The sequence below is a fragment of the Trachypithecus francoisi genome, unplaced genomic scaffold (genome assembly GCF_009764315.1).
Source record: "Trachypithecus francoisi isolate TF-2019V2 unplaced genomic scaffold, Tfra_2.0 Lachesis_group7, whole genome shotgun sequence".
Lineage (NCBI taxonomy): Eukaryota > Metazoa > Chordata > Mammalia > Primates > Cercopithecidae > Trachypithecus > Trachypithecus francoisi.
This window is the reverse complement of record NW_022681472.1, coordinates 8,960,594-8,985,029: the sequence shown is the minus strand read 5'-3', so window position 1 is coordinate 8,985,029 and position 24,436 is coordinate 8,960,594. Positions and strand designations below refer to the sequence as shown.

General features: G+C 38.3%; 1 protein-coding gene across 5 annotated transcripts in view; it reads left to right on the top strand.

Moving 5' to 3' along the window:
- ATP6V1H (ATPase H+ transporting V1 subunit H) overlaps window positions 1-24,436 on the top strand; it is a 127,775-nt gene that overhangs the window by 5,683 nt on the left and 97,656 nt on the right. For all 5 annotated transcript variants that reach the window (XM_033202146.1, XM_033202147.1, XM_033202149.1 and 2 more), the window contains exons 3-6: window positions 5,380-5,482; window positions 8,915-9,004; window positions 20,762-20,875; window positions 23,544-23,648. In XM_033202146.1, the coding sequence (XP_033058037.1) occupies window positions 5,380-5,482; window positions 8,915-9,004; window positions 20,762-20,875; window positions 23,544-23,648 (412 nt within the window). The remainder of the gene's footprint in view (window positions 1-5,379; window positions 5,483-8,914; window positions 9,005-20,761; window positions 20,876-23,543; window positions 23,649-24,436) is intronic.

Genomic DNA, 24,436 nt, shown 5'->3' with positions numbered 1-24,436 from the left:
GCCTGGGCAACAGAGCAAGACTCTGACTCAAAAAAAAAAAAAAAAAAAAAAAAGACAGTAACAGGAGTTGTCCAGGCCGAGGAACAGCTGGAGTTATCCAGGAAGGGAGGTCCAGGCAGGGAGCTGAGGCCTGGGAAGACATGCAGTGCTTGGGAGCTTCAGGTGATTCAGTGTGGCTCTCTCCAGGCTTCTTTATTTACCAGCTTTGGAGGCCAGAAACCTTGGGGCCATCCTTGTTTCTTCCCTTTTGCTCACAGTCCATGTCCAGCCCATCAACACATTCTTCCAGCTCTATGTCCAAAAGTTGCCTCGAATCTGAGTGCACCCCTTTGTCTGTAGCTCCTGCCTTGGGCCTGTTGTGTTCCCCTCGCATGTGCTCTGTTGTTATTGCCTGTTGCCTGCTGTCTCTCTCTGCTATCCTTGCTGCCTCAGTAGGAGCAATTCTTTACAGAACTGCAAGAGTGATTTCAAAAAATACAGGTCTGTTCATGCCGCCTCACTCACAGCTCTCTAGCTCCTGCCTTCTTGATCTTTCTCACATAGCAAACTTCAGCTCTTTGGACCTGTGTGTCTGTCTCTCCAGAAGTTCCACTCTTAGATTCTTTGGCCTCTTCACTCACTTCATTCGTGTGGCTGCATAGGGGATCTCACAAGCCCCCTACCTGAACTGGTTTTTTTTTCATAGCATTTACAGCCTCAGCATTATAATGTGTGTGTGTGTTTTCAAGATTATTTGTTTTTGTATTTGCGTATGTTCTGTTTTCCTCACTGGAGTGTAGGCTCAAAAGAAGGGGTCTCTAATTTATTGCTGTGTCAACTGTTCTTAAAGGTGCCTGGCACGTAGCAGGCTGCCAGTTAATATTAGTTGACTAAATTATGAATGGAGTATTGTGCTTATCAGGAATTAGTGGAGATGAGTATTTGGAAAAGGAAGTAACATGCTTGGTCACTAACATCCTATTTAACATTATTTTCATAGAAATACAGTGACATAGGTTTTTCTATCCTATTCTCTCTTTTTTTTTTTTGAGATGGAGTTTCACTCTTGTCACCCAGGCTGGAGTGTAATGACGCGTTCTCGGCTAACTGCAACCTCCACCTCTTGGGTTCAAGTGATTCTCCTGCCTCAGCCTCCTGAGTAGCTGGCATTACAGGCACCTGCCACCACACCCGGCTAATTTTTGTATTTTTAGTAGAGACAGAGTTTCACCATGTTGGCCAGGCTGATCTCGAACTCCTGACCTTAGGTGATCCACCCGGCTCGGTCTCCCAAAGTGCTGGGATTACAGGCATGAGCCACCATGCTGGCTTCTTATTCTCTTTTAAAGATGAGTAGATAACTGTTCAGATAGGTTAAGTAACATGTGCGTGATTGTATAGGTGTTAATTAGTCAATTGATTTTAAATATTTTTACTGAATGCCTCTGCCTAAGTGCTAGGTAGAACTCATAGTCCAAAGGGAATAATATGACCCCATATATACTTGAGAAGGCCGCCTGGTAGTAGGTAAGAAGATGGTTTTGAAGAAGGTTGGATTGGAATCAGGGAAATCCACTGGTGGAAGGTTGTCCTAGTGCTGAGCTACTCCAGAGGCAGGGAAGCAGAGAGGAGAGTAGTTTTAAGGGGAAGATTATTAGATCTGGTGCCTGATTAGCTGTGGGTCATTATAGAAGACACCAGAGCCCTGAACCTGCTGGATTATGGAAATGTCAAAGGAAGACCCAGAGACAAAATAAATTAAACAAGGAAAGAAAAAGGTTAGCGAGTGGCTTGACAAATAGGAAACAGCTATTTAAATGGAAAAGAAAGCTGCAAAATTATAAGGTTACCAAGTGTAACCTTCATGGTATACCTTCTTCATGGTAGAACAACCACCACCTTTTGACATGATTTTCTTCACAGAGGTTGTGACATCCCTTTACATATCAGCATAGCAAAATTTAGGGGTAAAATTGCTTTCATCTAGGGAGTTCAGAGTTATGGGTATGCTCAACATTTCATTTATTTGGGGGCCAGATCTAGACCGGATGACCTTGTTATCTTAGTCTGCACCCAGAGTGCAGAGTGCTTTTTTCCTGACTGGTGTGTGAAGTGATTGGCCAGAAGGGCAAGTGGGCAAAATGTCTGTTTTTTGCTTCCAACTTCTAGCCTTTGGGATTAACAATCTCAGTTCTGTGCCTGTAGGGTCTGGAGTGCCTCTGCCATCTGTGGGAGGAGATGAGTGGGGACTGGGGAAGATCGTGCCAGAGTTCAGTGCAGGAGGTGGAGTGAGAAATGAAGAGAGCCTTTCATAGTAGCTGAGGCACAGGAGGCAGTGAAGACGAGTGACTTCAGTGGGATGCGAAGAATCTGGAAGCTAACGAAGAGAGTGTCAAGACGTAGTCATAGTATCACCTGCCTCAGAGAGATCTAGAAAGACAAAATTCTACTTTGGGTTGGTAATTAAGAAATCGTTGAAAAAAATAAATGCTTGAGAATAGTTTAAAAATGTTAAAAAATGAGCATGTGTGAAAAAAGTTACAGTGCATAAAACAGTTTGAAACTGATATAAGAAGACAGAACAGTGAAGTACAAAGTCCAGAAGCAAATTTGAACTATACAAAACAATTTGACATATAGCAGTGGTGTGTACAAAACCCAGAAGGGACACTGATAGATTTTTGAATGTGTAATAATCAAGGTCTTCTTGGGAAGAGGGTGGGATTAAGGGTAGAAGTAGCAGGACGTATGCAAGTTCAGGTCCCTTCTCTTGGGGAGGGAACAGTTCTGAGTGCTTCACCTTACCAGGCTCTCCTGTGGGCTTAGGAAAAGCTATCCTGGGTTCTTTGCTTGAATCCTGCTGAGTTTTTTTGCTTCAGTGTCCTGTGCCCTCCTTGCTTTCCCTGGCCTCTCCTGGGGGCTCTTCTTTCATAAGTCACTTGTACGTGAATCTTCATCTCAGGGCTCAGCTCTGGGAGCCTGACCCAAGGCAGCTCTGGAAGTGGGCCATCCTTCTATAATTATGCTTTTTTTTTTTTTTTTTGAGACAGGCTTCAAAAAATCACCCAAACTGGAGTGCAGTGACGTAATTTCAGCTCACTGCAACTTCTACTTTCTGGGCTCAAGTGATCCTCCTGCCTCAGCCTCCTGAGTAGCTGGGACTACAGGAGTGTGCCACCACACCCAACTTATTTTGTTATTTTATTTTTTGTAGAGATGAGGATCTCACTGTTTTGCCCAGGCTTGTCTTAAACTCCTGTGCTCAAGGGATCCCCCATCTTGGCCTCTCAAAGTGCTGGGATTACAGACATGAGCCACTGCACCCAGCCTAACTGTGCGTAGTGGGAACCTGCTTTACATTCAGTGTTTCTCCGAATGGGTTTTGTAGAACACCAGTCTCTCAAAATATTTGGGGTAAGGAGAGGAGGGACAGGTTTTTTTTTTTTTTTTTTTTTTTTTTTAATTTTTTATTTTTTATTTTTTATTTTTTATTATACTTTAAGTTCTAGGGTACATGTGCATAACGTTTATATCATGTATAACTCCCCAATGCAATCCCTCCCTCCTCCCCCCTCCCCATGATAGGCCCCAGTGTGTGATGTTCCCCTTCCCGAGTCCAAGTGATCTCATTGTTCAGTTCCCACCTATGAGTGAGAACATGCGGTGTTTGGTTTTCTCTTCTTGTGATAGTTTGCTAAGAATGATGGTTTCCAGCTGCATCCATGGGAGGGACAGGTTTTTAAACTACTGAGTTAAAAACTATATTGGGGCTGGGTGCAGTGGCTCACACCTGCAATCCCAGCACTTTGGGAGGCTGAGGCGGGTAGATCACAAGATCAGGAGTTTGAGAGCAGCCGGGCCAATATGGTGAAACCCCGTTTCTGCTAAAAATACAAAAATTAGCTGGGCTTGGTGGCATAAGCCTGTAGTCCCAACCACTCGGGAGGCTGAGGCAGGAGAATGGCTTGAACCCAGGAGGCGGAGGTTGCAGTGAGCTGAGATCACACCACTGTACTCCAGCCTTACAACAGAGTGAGACTCCGTCTCAAAAACAAACAAACAAACAAACAAACAAAAAACCAAAAAAATTATATTGGTGTTGTTTCAACAGGAAAATATATTACAAAATTTTTTAATTTTACACTTGCTTTTACCCATGTTCTAATATACAGCAAATGCTTTTTCTTATATTTTTTCATTTAATCTGCATAACCACCTAGTGGACTAGGGCAGGTAGTTTAATAGTTGCTGTTTTACTGGTGTGAATAGTGGTCAGATGAATAGTGACTTGCTAAGCTTTCACGCCTGGAACTGGAGCTCTTCCCCATATTGACTCAAATGCTGTGCTTTTCCTACCACACTGATGGCTTAAAGGAGTTGACTTGAATGAATCCTGCAGTGCCCAGTGTCTTACGGGGGGCTAGCAAGGCTGTTCTGCTGACACAGCTTTTAGACAAGGAAGGGTTTGTATTTAGAGATTAGGATGGGGGTTTGCCTATGGTATGTTTGAGTCCCTGAGGAGTGGAGAAGTTGGGAAGGTTGAGCTGTGTTTTCCTACAGAGATAGTCTTACCATTTTCAAATTCAGCACCATCACCACTGGGGAAGATGACAGCGGGATATCATCTTCACTGGGGATGACAGGAAGATGATGCTGAATTTGAAAATGGTAAGACTCTCTCTGGAGGTAGAAGACAGTGGAGATGATTGGGAGGGAGGGAAGATGGGACTCTTGATTGAATCTCTCATAGGAAGGAGTTTGGAAATCAAAAGCAAGAGTTCAGTGATTGAGTGCTGGGGAGGAACCTTGAAGGGTGAAGAGCCAGTGATGAAGCAACCCCTGGAAGAGATGGAGGAAAATAGGAGAGTGTGGGGTCAGGATGGAGAGTTATTTTCCAGAGAGGAGGAAAATCAGTTTTTTTTTTTTTTTTTTCCATCTGGAGGGAAAGAATATACTCGAGAGAAATGGCCATAGAAATTCATATAAAGTGGCTTTGAACTTGATAGATTAGATAGCCATGTGAGTTGTTTGGCTTGAGAGGGGGAATAAGGGTGAGACACTGGGTAATGCTGAGAGGTGACATTTTACTGAGTGCCTACTATTTGCCACATGCTACTAACCACCTTATGTGAATATAATTTTATCCTCAATACAGCCCCTTAGAGGCAATGTGATTATTGTTCGCATTTTGCAGATAAATTAACTCAGGTTCCAGAGAGTTCACACTGTCTTATTTGTGGTGAAACTAAGCGTTGAATCCAGGTCTGTCTGATGCCAGGGCCCTTGCGTCAGCCCTTGTGGTTTGCTGCCAAGGAGAGAAGAGAAAGACTGAAAATTCCTCCATCACTTGCTTGCATATTCAACTCTTACTGAACAAAACATCTTATTCTTACTTTCTAGGGGACAGATGATTTCTGCTGAAGATTGTGAGTTTATTCAGAGGTTTGAAATGAAACGAAACCCTGAAGAGAAGCAAGAGATGCTTCAAACTGAAGGCAGCCAGGTGATCGATAAACATTATCTAATGAACACTTCCTCGTGTCATCCAAAAGTTTTGAAAAATCTTAGTGATTATAAGTGATCCAGTTTTTTTGTTATTTTGGAAAAAATGTCATATTGAGTATGTTTACCTTCATCCTTTTCTGTATTTCTGAATATTTTGTTAGAATATACACCTAGAAGACAAATTTCTGGAAAAGAAATTACTGTTTCAGAGTATATTAAGTTTTAAAGGTTGCTTAACTTTTTTTAGAGAATTTTTTCCACTTGGTATTCTTACTAGTAATGTTTGAAATACCTAATATAATTGAAAATCTTTGAATTTGCTAAGTTAAAAGGGTTATCACTTTGATGACATGGGATTACATTATTTTCATGTTGATTTATTAAGTATTTTTATGTCCTTTGAAAATTTTTTTGGGTGGGCATTCTTTTTATTTTAATCTATAAGGTTTTGTTACTTTTTGATAAACAGTCTTTTTACATCAAACTCTATTACTGTTTGCCACATTTATAGCAAACATAGTTCCTTTTTTACTATGTATCTTTGAAGTGTTGTGGAGTTTTTTTTTATACAGTAGTTTAAAATGTTTAGTTACATATGTTGATGTTTTACCTTCTTTCATGGTAAGTTTATTGTAGAAAAATAAAATACTATTAAGCAAAAGAAAAAAGTTATTCTACCTAATATTGCTCTGTTCAAGGTGGCTTGTTAACATTTAGTGTATACCTCTCTAAATATTTTTCTGTGTGTAAAATAACTTACACACTTATTTCTATAAATGTGAACTTTTTACAAAAAGGGGTGATATGTACATATCTTTGCTCTTTTCATTTGACTGTATATTCTTCCCTCCCCTAACATGCCTGTAAAGATATTTCTGTGGTATTTAAAATAATTAATTTATTATTATTTCCCATTTATGGAAAGTTCCATTGTGTAATTTTCCATTTAATGGATGAACCATAGTGATCTAAACTAATTCTATACTGTTGCATATTTTGGCTACTTCCTTTTTTTTTCTGTTTTGAGATGAATAGTTAGTAATCTCTTTGTAATTAATTTGAGAAGTGCAATTATCTGTCTGGGTGCAGTGGCTCACACCTGTAATCCCAGCACTTTGGGAGACTGAAGCAGGCAGATCACTTGAGGTCAGGAGTTCGAGAACAGCCTGGCCAACATGGTAAAACTTTGTCTCTACTAAAAATACAGGAAAAAAAAAAGGTGTAATTATTGATTAAACTATTTGAGCATGTGAGAGTTTTGATACAATGAAAATGCCTTCTTGATAGATTGTACCAGTTTGCAGATCCTGCCAGCAGTATGTGAAGGGCCCATTCCCCTGCTCCAGCACCCACTCTGGGTCTAGCCATTCATCTTTTGGTCATTTTGATAGGTAAAAGGTAGTATCTTAACGTAATAGTGTTACACATTTTCAGATGGTTTTTGGCACCTTTTGTATCCATATCAATTGCTTCTGTACTGTCGTGCACTGACCACATAACGATGTTTTGGATGTTTTGGTGTCAGACTGTGTATGCAACAGTGGTCTTGTAAGATTATACTACCGTGTTTTTACTGCACGTTTTCTATGTTTAACTATGTTTAGACACAAGAATACTTACCATTGTGTTATAGTTTCCTATAGTATTCAGTATAGTTACATAGTGTACAGGTGTGGAGCCATAGGTTCTACCATATCGCCTAGGTATGTAGTAGACACTACCATCTGGGTTTGTGTAAGTACACTCTAGGATGTTCGCACAACAAGGAAATTGCCTCATGAATTTCTCAGAACTTTCCCCATTGTTAAGCGACACATGGCTGTGTGTTTTTTATTTACTTTTCTATGGAAGTGTTTATAAATCTTACTGATTTGTCAGATTCCTTTATGTTTTAAGTGTACCAGCTTTGTGCATGCCATATTTCCTCAGCTTGTTTGTTGAATTTTTAACTTGGTTGATGGGGCTCTTTGCCATATTGAAGTTTATGTTGTACAATGAAATCTAGTTCTTCCTTTCCTTTGTGATTTCTGCTCTTGGTGTCATCCTTTGAAAAAGCTTCCCCACCCCAACCGCTTGTGTAATGGAACATGCAGCTCATTCACTGTTTGTTCAGCACATGCACACTGAGTCCCTGCCATGTGCCTGGTGAGACTGGGGATGTATGTTCATAAGACAAGACTTTTCCCTTAAGGAGTTAGGAGTTAAAACAGCCCTTTCTTTTTTTTTTTTTCCTCATTTTTTTTTTTTTAACTTGTTTCTTAGTATGTGTACAAAAACAGTTCTTTCTTAATAGCAGTGTCTGGTGTAATGGGCCTTTTATGGGGCAGTTTCCAGGAAGCTTTTTATCCTAACAAAATGGCAGTATATCTGAAAAGAGTTCTGATAGGAATACCTTGGGCAACTTACATCTTTTTGTTTTATTTTTGCTTAAAGAGGTTAAAGTGTTTCCGCTTTAATGTTTTGATTAAAAAACACAATTATTTGTTACTGTTAACTTTTTACATTCAGTATGGTGAGTGGGCTGTCTATCCATGGAAGACATGTTTCATAGATAGTCGTAAGTTGTAGGATGAGTATGATTTTGATAAGATCTCTTTTTTTTATAGCATGGTTTTTATCACATACTGTTTGTTACATTGGGGATTTATTGAATGAATGAATGAGTGAATACCAAATGAAATACACTTTAATTTATACATCCTTAGGGTAGGGAAGTTTTTCAGTGTATGACTCCAAACCTATTACTGAATGATGTTTTTTGGGGAGTGATTTAAGGGATTTTATAGAGTGTTTTGATTTGTACCCTATTTGATTTATATGCTGAGTTTAGAGCCTGGCCCTATAATAAGGTCCAATTCTGCTGCCTATCAGGGAGGCCTCACTGTCTAAAGAAGTCCATATACAAATTGGTCTGATTCTTACAACAGTCCTGGGGAAGTTGGTAGGTAATATATTGTTGGCTCCAGTTTTTATTGAATTAAGGAGAGGTTGTCATGTAGTTGATATGCTGTAGAATGGAGACTAGTCAGGGCCTTCTGATTCCAATCTCTCGTACTCTTGTTGCTCTTGTGTTCTATTCCTTTTAAGTACAACAAATAAAATACTCAAAACCAGTTGTAATTTTTGATTGCCTATATAACTTTATGCTGTCATCGGTAATCAAGAGTTATTAGTGGCTCAGTATATCTATTTAAATATAGTAAACATTCTGAAACTTATCACTAGAAATGTTCATAAGCTGATGCAAGTCTAGTAAGGTCTTCCCATACTTCACAATATTTGTAAAAGGTGTCTGTTTTCTGTAAGTAAAATTTGTTAGTTAATAGTATTTGTATTCTAATTTATGAAAGAGAAACAATGTTTTACTGAAGTTCCATTGAAATGTTGTATTTGCAAATAAAAACAATAACCTTAATTTCATTTTTTTTAGTGTGCTAAAACATTTATAAATCTGATGACTCATATCTGCAAAGAACAGACGGTTCAGTATATACTAACTATGGTGGATGATATGCTGCAGGTAGGTACATTCTTTACTTAACACATTCGGTGACTTCATTTTTTGGCCGTACCTCACAGTAGCAACATTTTTGGTGAGATTTCACTTAGAACATTGGTTCTTTTCCAGAGCATAATAATATATTTTTCTTATTTATGTGGGTTGTAATTTGCTAATAGAGCTAAAGACAGAGATACACACAGACTATTTTTATGTTTCAGAATACCAAGTAATGAGTATATATGTTTTTCCCGGATACCTCAGAGTTTTTTGTTGAATGCCAGCAAAGCTTGCTGTATCACCTGAGGCTTTCTGGATTCTCTGTGTACTTACGGATGATACAACTTCTTCTCATTCAATTAGTCAACACATTTCAGTGCTCATATGTTCTAGGCCAGTGCTGGGCCCTGGAGGTTTGGTGCTTTTGTTCCTTTTGGGAACAGTTTTGTTTATCATTGAAAACTTTTCCAGTTGCATACAGTTTCTGTTTTCTGGTTGCTCATATCCTCAGATACTGTCCATATGTTCTTATCTATAAATTAACACCATGACATGCTGGTAGCTCCCATTACATTTCAGCGCAGCACCACAGGGTTCTTTGTCTCTCTTTTCCATATGTGTACCTCTTCTGTAACAGTGAGATTGTGAGTTCCTTAATCTCAGTGTGTTTACTTGTTTGTTCTACCCTAAAATACACAGAAAATAGTTTGAGAGTTGTGGACCCATACAACTCAATCATTGAGGAAAAGCAGTGTGGTGATTCTTCAAAGAGCTAAAAACAGAACTACCATTTGACCCAGCAATCCCATTGTTGGGTGGATACTCAAAGGAATAGAAATCGTCTTACTGTAAAGACACATGCCTGTGTTTGTTCGTTGCAGCGCCATTCACATTAGCAAAGACATGGAATCAATCTAAATGCCCATCAATGGCATATTGGATAAAGAAAACGTACATATACTCCATGGAATACTATACAGCCATAAAACAGAATGAGAGCACGTCCTTTGCAGGAACATGGATGGAGCTGGAGGTCTTTATCCTCCAGCTAAACTAGTAAACTAACACAGGAACTGAAAACCAAATACCACATGTTCTCAATTATAAGTGGGAGCTAAACGATGAGAACACATGGACACAAAGAGGGGAACTGCAGACACTGGGGTCTACTCAAGGGTGGAGGGTGGGAGGAGGGAGAGGATCAGAAAAAAATAACTTGGGTACTAGGCTTAGTACCTGGATTGTGAAATAATCTGTACAACATACCCTCTTGACAAGAGTTTACCGATATAACACACCAGCACATGTACCCCTGAACCTAAAATAAGAGTTGAAAAAAACACGTACACACAAAAAACAAGCCTTTTACCTAGCGTTCGGTATTTGTTTGCAGTTTTTTATTTTAAACTCAGGGTATATAGTCAGAATACCATGTTCAAGTTTCAGAGTGATTATTTTTCATGAAATACTGTAAGAGTAATTTGTTTCTGTTGTATTCTGTTTTAGTTTTTTCCTCATCCTTGTGCATTTCGTTATTATTACTTTTTTTTTTTATTTTTTTGAGACAGGATCTTGCTCTGTTACCCAGGCTGGAGTGTAGTGGTATGATCTCGGCTTGCTGCAACCTCTGTCCCCCAGGTTCAAGTGATTCTCCTGTCTCAGCCTCCCGAGAAGCTGGGATTATAGGTGGCTGTTACCACGCCTGGATAATTTTTGTATTTTTAGTAGAGATGAGGTTTCACCATGTTGGCCAGGTTGGTCTCAAAACTCCTGACCTTAGGTGATCTGCCCACCTTGGCCTCCCAAAGTGCTGGGATTACAGGTGTGAGCCACCATGCCCAACCTGTTTTTTATTTTTGAGTATGTAAAACATTAACATGTTTCCAAAAGTCAAAACTATGCAGAAAGATATACTCAGAGAAATGTCACTAATCCTAGCCCATTCCCACCTCCCTCTCGTAGGTGACCATTATCATTGTTTTTTTTTTTTTTTTTTTTTTTGAGACAGAATTCCATTCTGTCGCCTAGGCTGGACTGCAGTGGCGCAACCCTGGCTCACCTCAACCTCTGCCTCCTGGGTTCAAGCAATTCTCCTGCCTCTGCCTCCCGAGTAGCTGGGATACAGGCATCTGGCACCATGCCTGGCTAATTTTTGTATTTTTTTTTAGTAGAGACGGGGTTTCACCAAGTTGGCCAAGGTGGTCTTGAACTCCTTACCTTAAGTGATCTGTCTGCCTCGGCCTCCCAAAGTGCTGGGATTACAGGTGTGAGCCACTGTGCTCAGCCCAATATCATTGGTTTTTGATTTTTTTTTTTTCTGTGAACATAGACAGGCAGACATATGTATATTTTCTTATTTCCCCCTAATTTCTATAAAACACTTATTAGATATAGTCTCTTATTTTTTGCTTGTTTAAAACTTAACAAAATATGCCAGAAATCATTACATGTCAGTTCATAGAGCTCTCATCTCCCTGTTCTGTTTTTGACCGCTACATGGTACCCCATTAGTGGATGTACCATAGTTAACTCAGCCTCTGATGTAATGATGGACATTGTGATTGGTTCCAAATTTTAGAATTAGAAATCATGAAGAAAAGAATAACCTTGTGCAAATATATTTTTGTGTTGTTGGGTGTATATTTCATGGTAAATTCTTAGAAACGGGATTGCTGGGTAAGAGGGAACTCCATATGTAGTTTTGTTAAGATATTGCCAGATGTTCCATTTTGCATTCTCTTTTTTTTTTTTGTGGAGAACGAGGTCTCGCTGTATTACCCAGGCAGGTCTCGAACTCCTGGGCTCAAGCTATCCTCCTGCCTCTGCCTCCCTGAGAGCTGGGATTACAGGCGTGAGCCACCGCGCCCGGCCCCATTTTGCATTCTCATCAGCAGGGTGTGAGTGCCTGGTTCCCTGTAACCTTCTCAACAGAGGGCATTGTCAAGCTGTTACATTTTTGCCTATCAGAATGATGTCCAAGGCTGAAGATCTTCAGATGACCTTATAGGTTGCTTTTACATTTTTTTCCCTGAATTATTTGCTCATGTCTTTGCCCATTTTATTTTTAAGAGTAAGAGTTCTTTATATATTAGTCATATATCTCTGATACAAACTGCAAGTATTTTCTCCCAGTTTGTAATTTCCCTTTTTGTCTTAGCTTATAACATTTTTCACAGGGTAACACAGTTAATTTTTATTTTTTATGTAGTCTAATTTATCAAATTTTTTTAAAATCTAGATTTTGAGTAATAGAAAGCTGTTCCTTATACCCGAGTTTACAGTGGAATTCACCAAGGTTTTTTTCTAGTACGTGTATAGTTTCATCTTTAGTTAGACATTTGGCCTGCTTAGAGTTGGTTCTTGTCTATAGAGGTGTGTGTCTAATTTTATGTTTTCCAAGTGGCCATTCAGTTGACCATTTATTAAATTGTCAGTCTTTGCCATAGTGGTTGGAGATGCTGCCTTTAACATTAAACCTCCCTATATAACTAGGTTTATTTCTGTACTTTTTATACTTTGCTTCTGGAATGCCTGTGTATTCATGTTCCAGCACCACCCGGTTTAATGATAGAGGATCTTATGGCTAGTTCCCTTCGCAGTTTTTTTTCCCCCGAGTATTTACCTAGGTATTCTTGAATGTTGTTTTTTTTTTTTTATATGAAATGGAATGTCAGCTTATTTGATCTATGAAAAAGTTTGTTGGCATCTTTACTAAGTTGTGTTAAATCTATAGGTTACTATTAAAAAAAAAATCAAAACAAGGCCTGGCACTGGCTCGTGCCTGTAATCCTAGCACCTTGGGAGGCTGAGGTGGATCACTTGAAGCCAGGAGTTTGAAACCAGCCTGGGCAACATAGTGAGACCCTGTCTCTATTTAAAAAACTAATAATAAATGTATAAGTTAACTTAGGGAGAAATGACATCATTATATTACTGAATTTTTCTGTCCAAGGACAAGGTATGCCTCATTTGTTAGGTGTGTCTGTGTCTTCAGGAGTGTTGTAATTTTCACATAATGGTTTTGCAACATTTCTTGTTAAGTTTATACCTTAATATTTTATCTTAATTATTACTGTTAAAAACAGCATTTCTCTTCCATTTTATCTCTGAACTTTTGTTTGTTAATGTATATGAAAGTCATTGATCTCCGTATATTTTCTGTTCTGGTACCTTAGTGAATTCTTTTATTTGAATTAATTTTGTGATTGAATTTTTCTCTAATTTATAAAATTTGTGAATTATAAATTTATAACATTTTAATTAAAAATTTTTAATTAAAATTTTATAATTATCTGTTTTTGCAAAAGCATAATTTTACTTCTTCTTTAATTCTTATGGTTATAAGAACTTGTCAGTTCTTAGTTTTTGAGTGCTATTATTAAGAATAGGTGTCGAGGCTGGGCGTGGTGGCTCAAGCCTGTAATCCCAGCACTTTGGGAGGCCGAGACGGGCGGATCACGAGGTCAGAAGATCAAGACCATCCTGGCTAACACGGTGAAACCCTGTCTCTACTAAAAAATACAAAAAACTAGCCGGGCGAGGTGGCGGGCGCCTGTAGTCCCAGCTACTCCAGAGGCTGAGGCAGGAGAATGGCGTAAACCTGGGAGGCGGAGCTTGCAGTGAGCTGAGATCCGGCCACTGCACTGCAGCCTGGGCGGCAGAGCGAGACTCCGTCTCCAAAAAAAAAAAAAATTGGTGTTGAGTTTTTTCAAAGGCTATTATTTTCTGGGTATCTGCATAGATAATTGAGTGACTTTTTTCCCCTCTCCTTAGATATATCAATATGGTGAATTATAGTAATGGATTTTATAGTACTGAACCAACCTTGCATTCGAGGTTAAATCCCACTTGGTCATGTGTCTTATTTTCTTGATATGATATTGAATTCTCTTTTCTGTTATTTAGGATTTTTGCCTCAGTGTTCGTATGTGTAATTGGTTTATAATTTTATTTTATTTTTTGTTTTCTTCATTTGGTTATGTATCAGCATTATACTTGCTTGATAAAAAGGATTTGGCAGTTTTTCTTTATTTGCTATGCTTTGCAACAATTTATTTAGCATTAGCACTACAAGCTCTAATCTAAGTTTTGGTAAAATTCCCTTGTGAATACATCTGAACTTGTTGTTTTTGGTGGGGTAATTATTTGATAGCTTTCTCTATGTCTTCTACAGAAATTGGTCACTTGAGGCTTTCTATCTCAAATGGTGATAATTTTGATAATCTGTATTTTCTCTGGAAATTATTGTATTGAAACTTTTACATTTATTTTCATAGAAGACTGTAATCTTATTAAATCTTATGCTTCAATTTTTTTCTCTATTTCCATATTATGTCTCCATGTCATTTCTTAGTTCATTTATTTGTGCTTTCTGCTTTTTTTTTCCTTGATTAATTAGTGTTTCTCCCCCATTTTGTTAATTTTTTTCAGAGTCAGGATTTTCATTTTAATTGATATATAGTTTTTCTGTTCTCTACCTTAATTTCTGCTTTTGCCTTTATTATATTCTTCCTTTACTCTTTTTTGTTGTTTACTTTGTTCTTTTTCTAGCATTTCGAAGTGGGAGTTTTAACTTATTTCAATTCTTCTATTAAGAAGAAATAAATATTGGCCGGGCATGGTGGCTCACGCCTGTAATCCCAGCACTTTGGGAGTCTGAGGTGTGTGGGTCATGAGGTCAAGAGTTTGAGACCAGCCTGGCCAACATGGTGAAACCCCATCTCAACTGAAAATACAAAATTAGCCAGGTGTGGTGATGCACACCTAATCCCGGCTACTGGGAGTCTGAGGCAGGAGAATCACTTGAACCTGGGAGGTGGAGGTTGCAGTGAGCCGAGATTGTGCCATTGCACTGCTGCCTGAGCAAAAAGAGAGAAACTCTAACCCCTCCCCTCCAAAAGTATTTAAATATATGCATTTTCCTTTGATTACTGCTTATAGCATATCCCTTCAGCTCTGATATGTAGTGATTTAGGATTTTCTTAATTCAGTTTCTGTGTTCCCTTTCACAGAGGGTTGTTTAATATTTATATTTTAATTTTCAGGCAGAAATGCTTAAAACATTTTGTTAAAGATTTCAAACTTTATCATGTTTTAAAAACATTTCTACTTTGTGGAATTTACTGATACTTTTTTTATTAGTATATGATCAATTTTATAAATGTACCAGGTGTACTTGAGAAGATGTATTCTTTCTTAAGGGGTATAAGTTTGATTTATATTTATCAGATCTACTTTATTGATGATGTTATTATTTAGGATACAGGTTTTCTATACCTTTACTTTTTGTCTACTTTTTTCTTGGTCTGCTTTTTTTTTGTACTAAGAGTGGTATGTTAAACGTCTCCCCCTTATAAATGCATTTTTTAGTATTCTAATATCTTTTGTAGTTTTCACTTTATAAAGGTGGATGCTGTATTTGGTGCATATATACACATTAGTGTTATATTTACAGTGAATTGTGGTGTTTATCATTAAAAGTGTCCCTTTTATCATACTTAATACATTTTGGCTTAAATTATACTTTAATACTGGTATGGCAACTCATGGCTTCTTGTTTCTACTTGTCTGCATATCTTTCTTTGCCTGTCCCTTTTTTAGGTGAATCATTTTGTTCTAGGTAAGTCTTTTGTATACAGTGTAGATTTGGGTCTTGTTTGTGAGTTGAAACCCCTTTTTCTTTTAATAGGTGAATTAAACCATCCACATTTATGAATATTACTAAGAAATTTGATCTCAACTGTCATACTGTGTTATAATTACTGTGTGCATTACTATTTTATTCTTTATTATGTGTTTTGTTTGCATTTGTATTAAACTTTTTTGGCATTTAGGAAGTTTTCTGTGTTCTATTGGTTATCTTTGTATTTATATTCCTTTAATGCTGTTAATCCCCTGTTTTATTCATTTACAATTTCACTTGTAATTTTTAATAGTATTTTTTGATTTGCAACAATCAATGAATTTATTCTACTTTTCCTCTCTTCTCATTTTTAGTGGCTATTTTTTACTTTATCAGGACATACAACATTTATATATTATTATTCTACCCTTGTTCCCACTTTTGTTTTGTTATATTAAATTGTCACCACTGGGTCTTTTGCCGAAGTTTTCCCAGGGATCTCTTGATTAGATGAAGCTTATCTGCTAGTAGGTTCCTCAAGAATGTTTTATGTGTACAGTAGTCTTTAAATTTTTGCATTAAAATTTTTTCCTGTAGTCTTAAAGAGCAGGTTGGCTGACACAGGATCTCTGGTTCACAGTTCTTTGACTTTTGAGTCTGTTCTCTGTTGAACACTGTATAATTTAGTTTTAAATTTTGAGACCATTTTGCTCTTTTCTTTCATTTCTTTCCTGAATTCCATCAGCTATGTTTAAATTTTCCTTTATTAGGGGCACATTTCTCAGTTTTGGTTTTGAATTTCTGATTCAAGGTGGTATTTTATTTTTCTAGATGTTTGAGGATATTTAATTCAGTTTGCATCGTTATGTTACAGTTTTGTTTTGCAATTTTTTTGGGGGAGAGAAATTTCATCACCTGAGATATTTTGATTTGCATCTTTTGGTTTCTTTTTATGGTAGTTTTGTGTCTGTGTGGGGTTTTTTCATCTATTCATATCATGGATTTGGGTGGTTTATAATATTCTCACTCAAGAGTACCGTTTTTTTTTCTTCTTTTTTTCTTTGATACATGGTCTCACTTTGTTGCCCAGGCTGGAGTTCAGTGGTGCAATCTCAGCAATGATTGCAACCTCCACCTCCCAAGTTTAAGTGATTCTCATGCCTCAGCCTCTAGAGTAGTAGCTGAGATTACAGGCTTGTGCCACTGTGCCCAACTAATTTTTGTATTTTTAGTAGAGGTGGGATTTCGCCATGTGGCCCAGGCTGGTCTCGAAATACTGGCCTCAAGAAATCTCCCTGCCTTGGCTCCCAGAATTCTGGGATTCAGGTGTGAGCCATCGCACCCGGACTCTCTCTCTCTCTTTTTTTTGAGATGGAGTCTCGCTTCATTGACCAGACCAGAGCGTAGTGGCATGATCTCTGCTCACTACAGCCTCCACCTCCTGGGTTGAAACGAGTCTCCTGCCTCAGCCTCCTGAGTAGCTGGGACTACAGGCATGCCCCACCTTGCCCAGCTAATTTTGTTGTATTTTTAGTAGAGATGGGGTTTCACCATGTTGGTCAGGGTAGTCTCGAACTCATGACCTCAAGTTATCCACCTGCCTCTGCCTCTCAAAGTGCTGGAATTACAGGCATGAGCTACTGCGCCTGGCCTCTCTCTCTTTTTTTTTTTTCCTAGTGAGATGCAGTTTGTTTGTTTTGTTCTCTCTCTCCTCCCCCTTCCTTCCTTTCTTTTCTTTCTTTTTTCTTTCTTTTCTTTCTTTTTTTTTTTTTTTTTTTTGAGACAGGGTTTTGCTCTTGTCATCCAGGCTGGAGTGCAGTGGCACAATCTTGGCTCACTGCAACCTCTGCCTCCTGGGCTCAAGCGATCCTCCTGCCTCAGCCTCCCGAGTAGTGGGATTACAAGCGTGTGCTACCACGCCTGGCTAATTTTTGTATTTTTAGTAGAGACAGGATTTCATCACATTGGCCAGGCTGGACTCGAACTTCTGACCTCAGGTGATCCGCCCGCCTTGGCCTCCCAAAGTTCTGGGATTACAGGTGTGAACCACCGCACCCGGCCTCTTTTGTTGTGTTTTGTTTTTTTTTTTTTTTTTTTGAGACAAGCTCTCACTCTGTCACCCAGGCTGGAGTGCAGTGGTGCCATTATAGTGCACTGTAACCTTGAACTCTTGGGCTCAAATAATCCTCCCACCTAAGCCTCTTGAGTAGCTGAACTACAGGCGCTTACTACCACACCTTGTTAATTAAAAAAATATTTTAGTTGTAGAGATAAGAGTCTCATTATATGCCAAGGCTGACAGTTTCTTTAATAGATGACTTTCTTTTGATGGGGGCAGATTGTATGTCCTTGGATGTTTTTTTTTTGGTCTCATTTTGTCTTGCAGAACCCTGAAGTTTCCTCTTTTGTTTCTTTTTCTTTTTGCCACCCAATCTCCTAAAGATACTTTTTCTTCTTCTTCTTTTTTTTTTTTTTATACTTTATTATCTCTCAAAAATGATGCCTTTCCAAGACTGCTCCCTGCTCCCTGTAGCCTGTGCTCTGGTCTACCACTAGTCTTTTTCAGTTTCTTCATAGTTAGCGTTTATTTTATTTTATGGTGGTGATTGTAGATCCACCTTAGAACTTTTCCTTTCTATGCGCATATCCTTCCTTCTACACACATTTTTCCAATGCATCTTATCATCCACAAAAGCTTGTGGTGGAGTATGAGAGATAGCTTTTGCTGGGACTTGGTGTTTCTTTTATTATGGTTAATTACAAATGTGAATTCTCTGTCTTGTTATCCTGAGGGCATGGGTTTTGTGTAGTAGTTTTTTATTTGATCTTTTTGTTAACCTTTATTTATGAAAGATCAGTGGAGAGATTCAGATTTAGGTAACTGGTATTATTCTCATCCACCATTTCAATGTATGTATATGTATGTGTATATATATACACACACACTATATACAAAGTATATATATACTATGTATACAAAGTATATATGTATACAAAGCATATATACACTATGTATACAAAGCATATATACACACTGTATACAAAGTATATATATACTGTATATATACAAAGTGTATATATACTTTGTATGTATATACAATGTGTATGTGTGTATATATATACATGCTTTTTTTTTTTGAGATAGAGTCTTGCTCTGTTGCTGAGGCTGGAGTGCAGTGGCCTAATCATGGCTCACTGTAACCTCCACCCACCAGGTTCAAGCGATTCTCCTGCCTCAGCTTCTGAAGTCACTGAGACTACAGGCACATGCCGCCACGCCTGGCTAATTTTTGCCAGGGGTTTCATCATGTTGGCCAGGCTGGTCTCGAACTCCTGACCTCAAGTGATCTGCTTGTCTCAGCCTCCTAAAGTGCTGGGACTACAGGTGTGAGCCACTATGCCTGGCCCAATGTATATATTTTTATTTTTTTAATTTTATTTTTGTTTTCTTGAGACAGGGGTTTGCTCTGTCACCCAGGCTAAAGTGCAGTAGTGTGATCACAGCTCACTGCAGCCTCCAACTCCTGGGTTCAAATGATCCTCCCACCTCAGTCTCTTGAGTAGCTGCGACCATAGGCGTGTGCCACCACACCTGGCTAATTTTTTATTTTTTTGTAGAGATGGGGTATCACTATGTTACTCAGGCTAGTCTTGAACTCCTGGGTTCAAGCAGCCCTCCCACTTGGCCTCTCAAAGTGCTGGGATTATAGATGTGAGGTACTGCACCTGGCCCTCATTATAGTTTAGCAGTTGATTTTATTTGTAAAATTTTAGTTACATGGAGAAGTTTATATATACCTTTATCATTCAATTCCTTGTGCTATTTATAATAATTTTCTTTTTCTATTTTTAATCCTATCATTTCATCCTTATCACTTCTGAACAAAATGCTTTTCAACAGAATTGCTTATGTTTCCTCACATGCTTAGTTTTTAGCACATGATTTTGAGGATTAAATTGTTTTCTTTGCCTAGATGTCAACAGCAGTTGCTAAGTGTACCTGACCAGAAGGATTTATTTATCCTTATTCTCTTAAAGATCTGTAACCTGGGTACCTCCACCAATGAAGCAATGATGGCTCATCTGAATTTTGGATTCCTTGATAAAATCCTTGTCACAACTCTTTCAAATTGTTATTCTAAACAATAATGACTCATTACCTAAGGAGACAGTAGGCTATTCCTCGAATAGGTAATTATTAGTGTAGACCAATATTAACCAAAAAACAAAAAAAACCAAAAAACACTATATTTAAAAATAATTAAATGTTAATCTGAAAATAGGAATTTTTTGTTTATGTGGTTCTTTGTGCTTTTAAAAAGTATTAAGACCCACAGATCACCACTAAAGAACTTAACGTAACCAAATACCACCTGTTCCCCAGTAACCTAGGGAAATAAAATAAATAAATAAATTAATAAAAGTTTAATCAGAAAAAGTATTACTATTGCTGATATGGTGGTGTAGTAAAAGAATTTTGAAAAAAGTATTGCTATTTAACAACTATATGCACATAATGAACCAGAAAGTGGATCTCAGCCAATGATAGAGAAAATTTAGGTGAGTGGTGAAGTTTTAATGATTGGAACTAAGAATTTTCTGTTACTCAGATCCTATGTCCACTGGTAGCATATGCTGTTTTCTGCTGTCTTTATTTATCCCAAGTTTTCTACCGTGATATGCTAAGAAGTAACTTGAACATTTGAGATTAATTTAATTCTCTATTTCCCTTGCCTATTTGTTAGTAGTTCAAGGTGTATCTAGACCTAATTTGTGCTCTTCCTGCTGCCTTTCCGATTTTGATTTCCCTTGTGTGGCAGCCAGGTGCTCACACTTGGGTGTTGGTGGTGGGTGTAGACCTGCTACATTGGGAGTAACAGGTCAGAGGTGCAGGCCGAGAAGTGTAACTTGTAGTCTTACACTTTGTGATTTAAAATAATCATAATCATTAAAGGTGATTTTTTTAGTAAAATATCTGTCCCTACTACCATCCCTACCCCCTGCCCCGTAGTAATAATGACAGGCAAATCACACATACACACACACTGAAAAAAGAAAGAACACAGACTGATGGGAGGTTGAGAAGTGGTGTACAATTGTTACGTTCTTTAGCAAAATGTGTTCTGATTGGTGATACCATTTCTTTTCTTTTTTAGGAAAATCATCAGCGTGTTAGCATTTTCTTTGACTACGCAAGACGTAGCAAGAACACTGCGTGGCCCTACTTTCTGCCAATGTTGAATCGCCAGGATCCCTTTACTGTTTATATGGTAAATTTTGAATTGATTGGATTCTTTTTTAAAAATTTTTTAAAGGAGAGAGGGTCTCACTATGTTGCCGAGGCTGGTCTTGAACTTTAGGGCTCAAGCAATCCACCTGCCTTGGCCTCCTAAAGTGCTGGGATTACAGGTGTGAGCCACTGCCCCCAACTGGATTTTTTTTTTTTTTAGTACAAAGAAGAAAGGTTTTTATTTAAAAAATTTTGTTTAAAATTGACAGAATTGTGATTACATTCTCATTTAGGTAAGAAAGAAACCTGGGCCTTTTATGACATAGTAACCTGTCGGTTCCCATAGGAGTAACTACTGTGCCCTTTATAACATAGTAACCTGTCCGTTCCCATAGGAGTAACTACTGTGACATTAGCTTTCCGTATTGGTGTTCAGTAGAGAAAGGACATTGGGAGTTGGAAGGAGATAGGGTTGCTCTGACGCAGTTAAGGTTTTGTGGACTACAAGGAGTGCATCAAAGCCTGTGGAGAATTCTCACATGTATAGTGTTTGTAGTGGGGTTAACCACATTTTACTATATAGAAATTAAATTTTACTTTGAAGCAGCTACTGTGTTTCATTTTTATTTTACGTAATTACTTGATTGCTTTTCAATGTCTTAAATGCACTCTTGTTTTTTTTTTTTTTTTTGAGGCGAAGTCTCACTGTGTTGCCAGAGTGAAGTGCAGTTGCGCGATCTCGGCTCACTGCAACCTCCGTCTCCCGGGTTCAAGCGATTCTTCTGCCTCAGCCTCCCCAGTGGCTGGGATTACAGGCATGCACCACCATGCCCAGCTAATTTTTGTATCTTTAGTAGAGACGGGGTTTCACTATGTTGGCCAGGCTGGTCTTGAACTCCTGACCTTGTGATCCGTCTGCCTTAGCCTCCTAGAATGCTGGGATTACAGGCATGAGCCGCCACACCCAGCCTACACTCCTGTTTTAAACGTAGGCTATGTTTGGAAGCCCTAGTACTGAAGAATCTTTCATGGAGTCTGAAAGCAGGATTGAGAGAATAAACCTTTGTACAAACAGGCATTCTCTGTTTCCACTGGGGAGTGGGCTACGGGCTGGGGATGGCAGGAGCTGTTGGGGGGCATGTAGCTCCAGAGGCTGCTTGTTTCAGTAGATGTTTTTAAAAGTTTTCAAATCAGGGGCCACTGGCAGTGAAACATTTTTGAGCATGTATGTTGTCTCGCTCCCTCCCTCCTTCCACATGTATATGTATTCATATGGTATAGTTATATATTGTATTCATATAGCATATTTATATATTGTGGACATTATGAAATATCTAGAAAAAGAAATTAAGGAGGACTGATGAAATACACTGTATTTTAAAGAATACTTTTTTAAAAGCCAGTAATATATTTCCCTCTTTAAAATTGTAGAGGCTTGTTGTCTTCACTGTTTGATTTAAATGTCCTCCTAATGGTATAACAACAAAACTGACAAATACATTAAACAAATATACACTTAGGGAATGGTTCATTATTACTGTGTGGCCAAATCCATGTTAACTTCTTGATGATTTCATTTACTCTTGGCCAATCTTTGACATTCTGAGGGAGACTCCCATTGGTTTACCATGTGCTGATAAAGAGCTTATACTAGTTTATGCTCTTGTTCCTTTGTCTTGTGCATGCACTGCTGATGATATTTTCAATCCTTGGCCTCCTAACAGTAATCCTTTTAAGTCAATTGTCTATTTTGTGACAATAAGATGAGTTTAAACTAGATAATGTATTTATAAATTCATTTAGCTGGGCATGTGAAAACCTCAGCATGTCACAACTCAGTGAGCAAGTAAAGGTACCCCTGTTAGTCCCTATGTTGTGGAATTCCAAATACACCAGAACACTTAAGTGTCTGACATTCTGACCTTAGAAGTTCACCTGTCAGTCTGGTTTGCTGTATTCAAATATAAAAACAGACATGAGTCTACCAGCATGGGAAATTATTTTGAGGTTAGCTAGTGTAGCCTTTCATTCTCTACTGGGATGAATTATTGCTGAATGATTTGGAGTTTTAAGACAGTGATTTGCTCTCAGTTCTGATAGAATATTTATTAAATTGGTTTGTGTATGGAGAACTAGTCCTTTATATTGCCTATTTAAAAAATGGTTAGTTTTATAGCTTGAAGAAAATGGAGAAATCTTTGAGGAGAAAGGACATTTGTTTATGTTGGGAGAGATGACTAATACCTATGATATATATTATCCTAAGAAATGGATTTTTAAGTGTTAGAACTCCCAAGTGGCTTGGAATGAGTGTCGGAGAGGCTGGCAGTTTGTTGTAGAGATTGTTTAGATTTCTGGCAAGTGGTTTGGTGACAGTCTGCTTCTAAGACAGATTTTTGTGTTCTGTTTTTTGCTGGTCATATAATGAATTCCAATCTTACTTTTGAAACCCAAAATAATACAGGGAGTGTCAAGAAATTCCTAAGACCCAGCTAATTTGGGTTCACTTTGATGGAAATATTTAAAAATATATTTTTAATGTTTGTTTCAAAATATATTTTAAAAAATGAAATAGAAGCTATTATTTTTAGAGTGGTTGAGTGTTAAGAAATTGTGTAGCAAAATTGTTACAAATCCTTTTTTTAAGGTATATGATGTGATTTTTAGAATTAATGTTGCGTTCAAATGGATTTCTTATTTGTTTTCAGGCAGCAAGAATTATTGCCAAGTTAGCAGCTTGGGGAAAAGAATTGATGGAAGGCAGTGACTTAAATTACTATTTCAATTGGATAAAAACTCAGCTGAGTTCACAGGTAAAAGAAATTTTTTTAAAGTACCTTTGAAGGGAATATAACATCCATGTTCTTTTAAGCTATTTATAGTAAATATGTTAAATTACAAAAATGTTTTATTAAAATAATGCCATTTTGAACTTGACAAGTAAACCAAACTACTGTCAGATATGGGTGGTGTGCTTTGCTTTTGCTTTCTTTGACTGGCTTCATTTCAATCCTTTCTGTCTTTTCTGCCACTTGGGGTTTCTTATTCATGCTTTTCAGGGGTCAGGGAGTACCTTTCTTCTAGGTGGCTGCCGAGATGATACAGGCTGGAGAATTGAAAGGACCCACACAGCTCCAAAGAGCACGTGCGTGTGAGGCTTCAATACTGGAAAAGAAACGGTACAGCAGGAGAGAGCATGCCTCGGGCTGAGAGATTTCCAGGTGCAGCTCCCTCGGCTGCCCCAGGATTGTGAACCACCAAGATTTGTGTGGGAAATCTTGGTTTTGGGAGAGCTCTCTGAAAGTTTCGAGTGAGATCTTTTATGCCCTTTTGGTTACATAACGAGGCTAAGCTGTCTAACCGATTACACTAATAAACAAACTGGTCCTGGGTGCCACTAGGGGCATTTCAAACTGCAAACAGCATGTTCTAGATCTTTATTAGCTAACCTGCTTGTCCTTGTCTGGCCGAGTCCCTCCCATGCTTCCAGCTCCCCCTGGGTGAGCCTGGAGCTGTCCGGTCCAGTTGCAAGAGGACACTGTCCCATACAGTGGCTCATTCTCACAATTTCTCAGTTTCAGGGTGGGATTAGTTAGGCCTA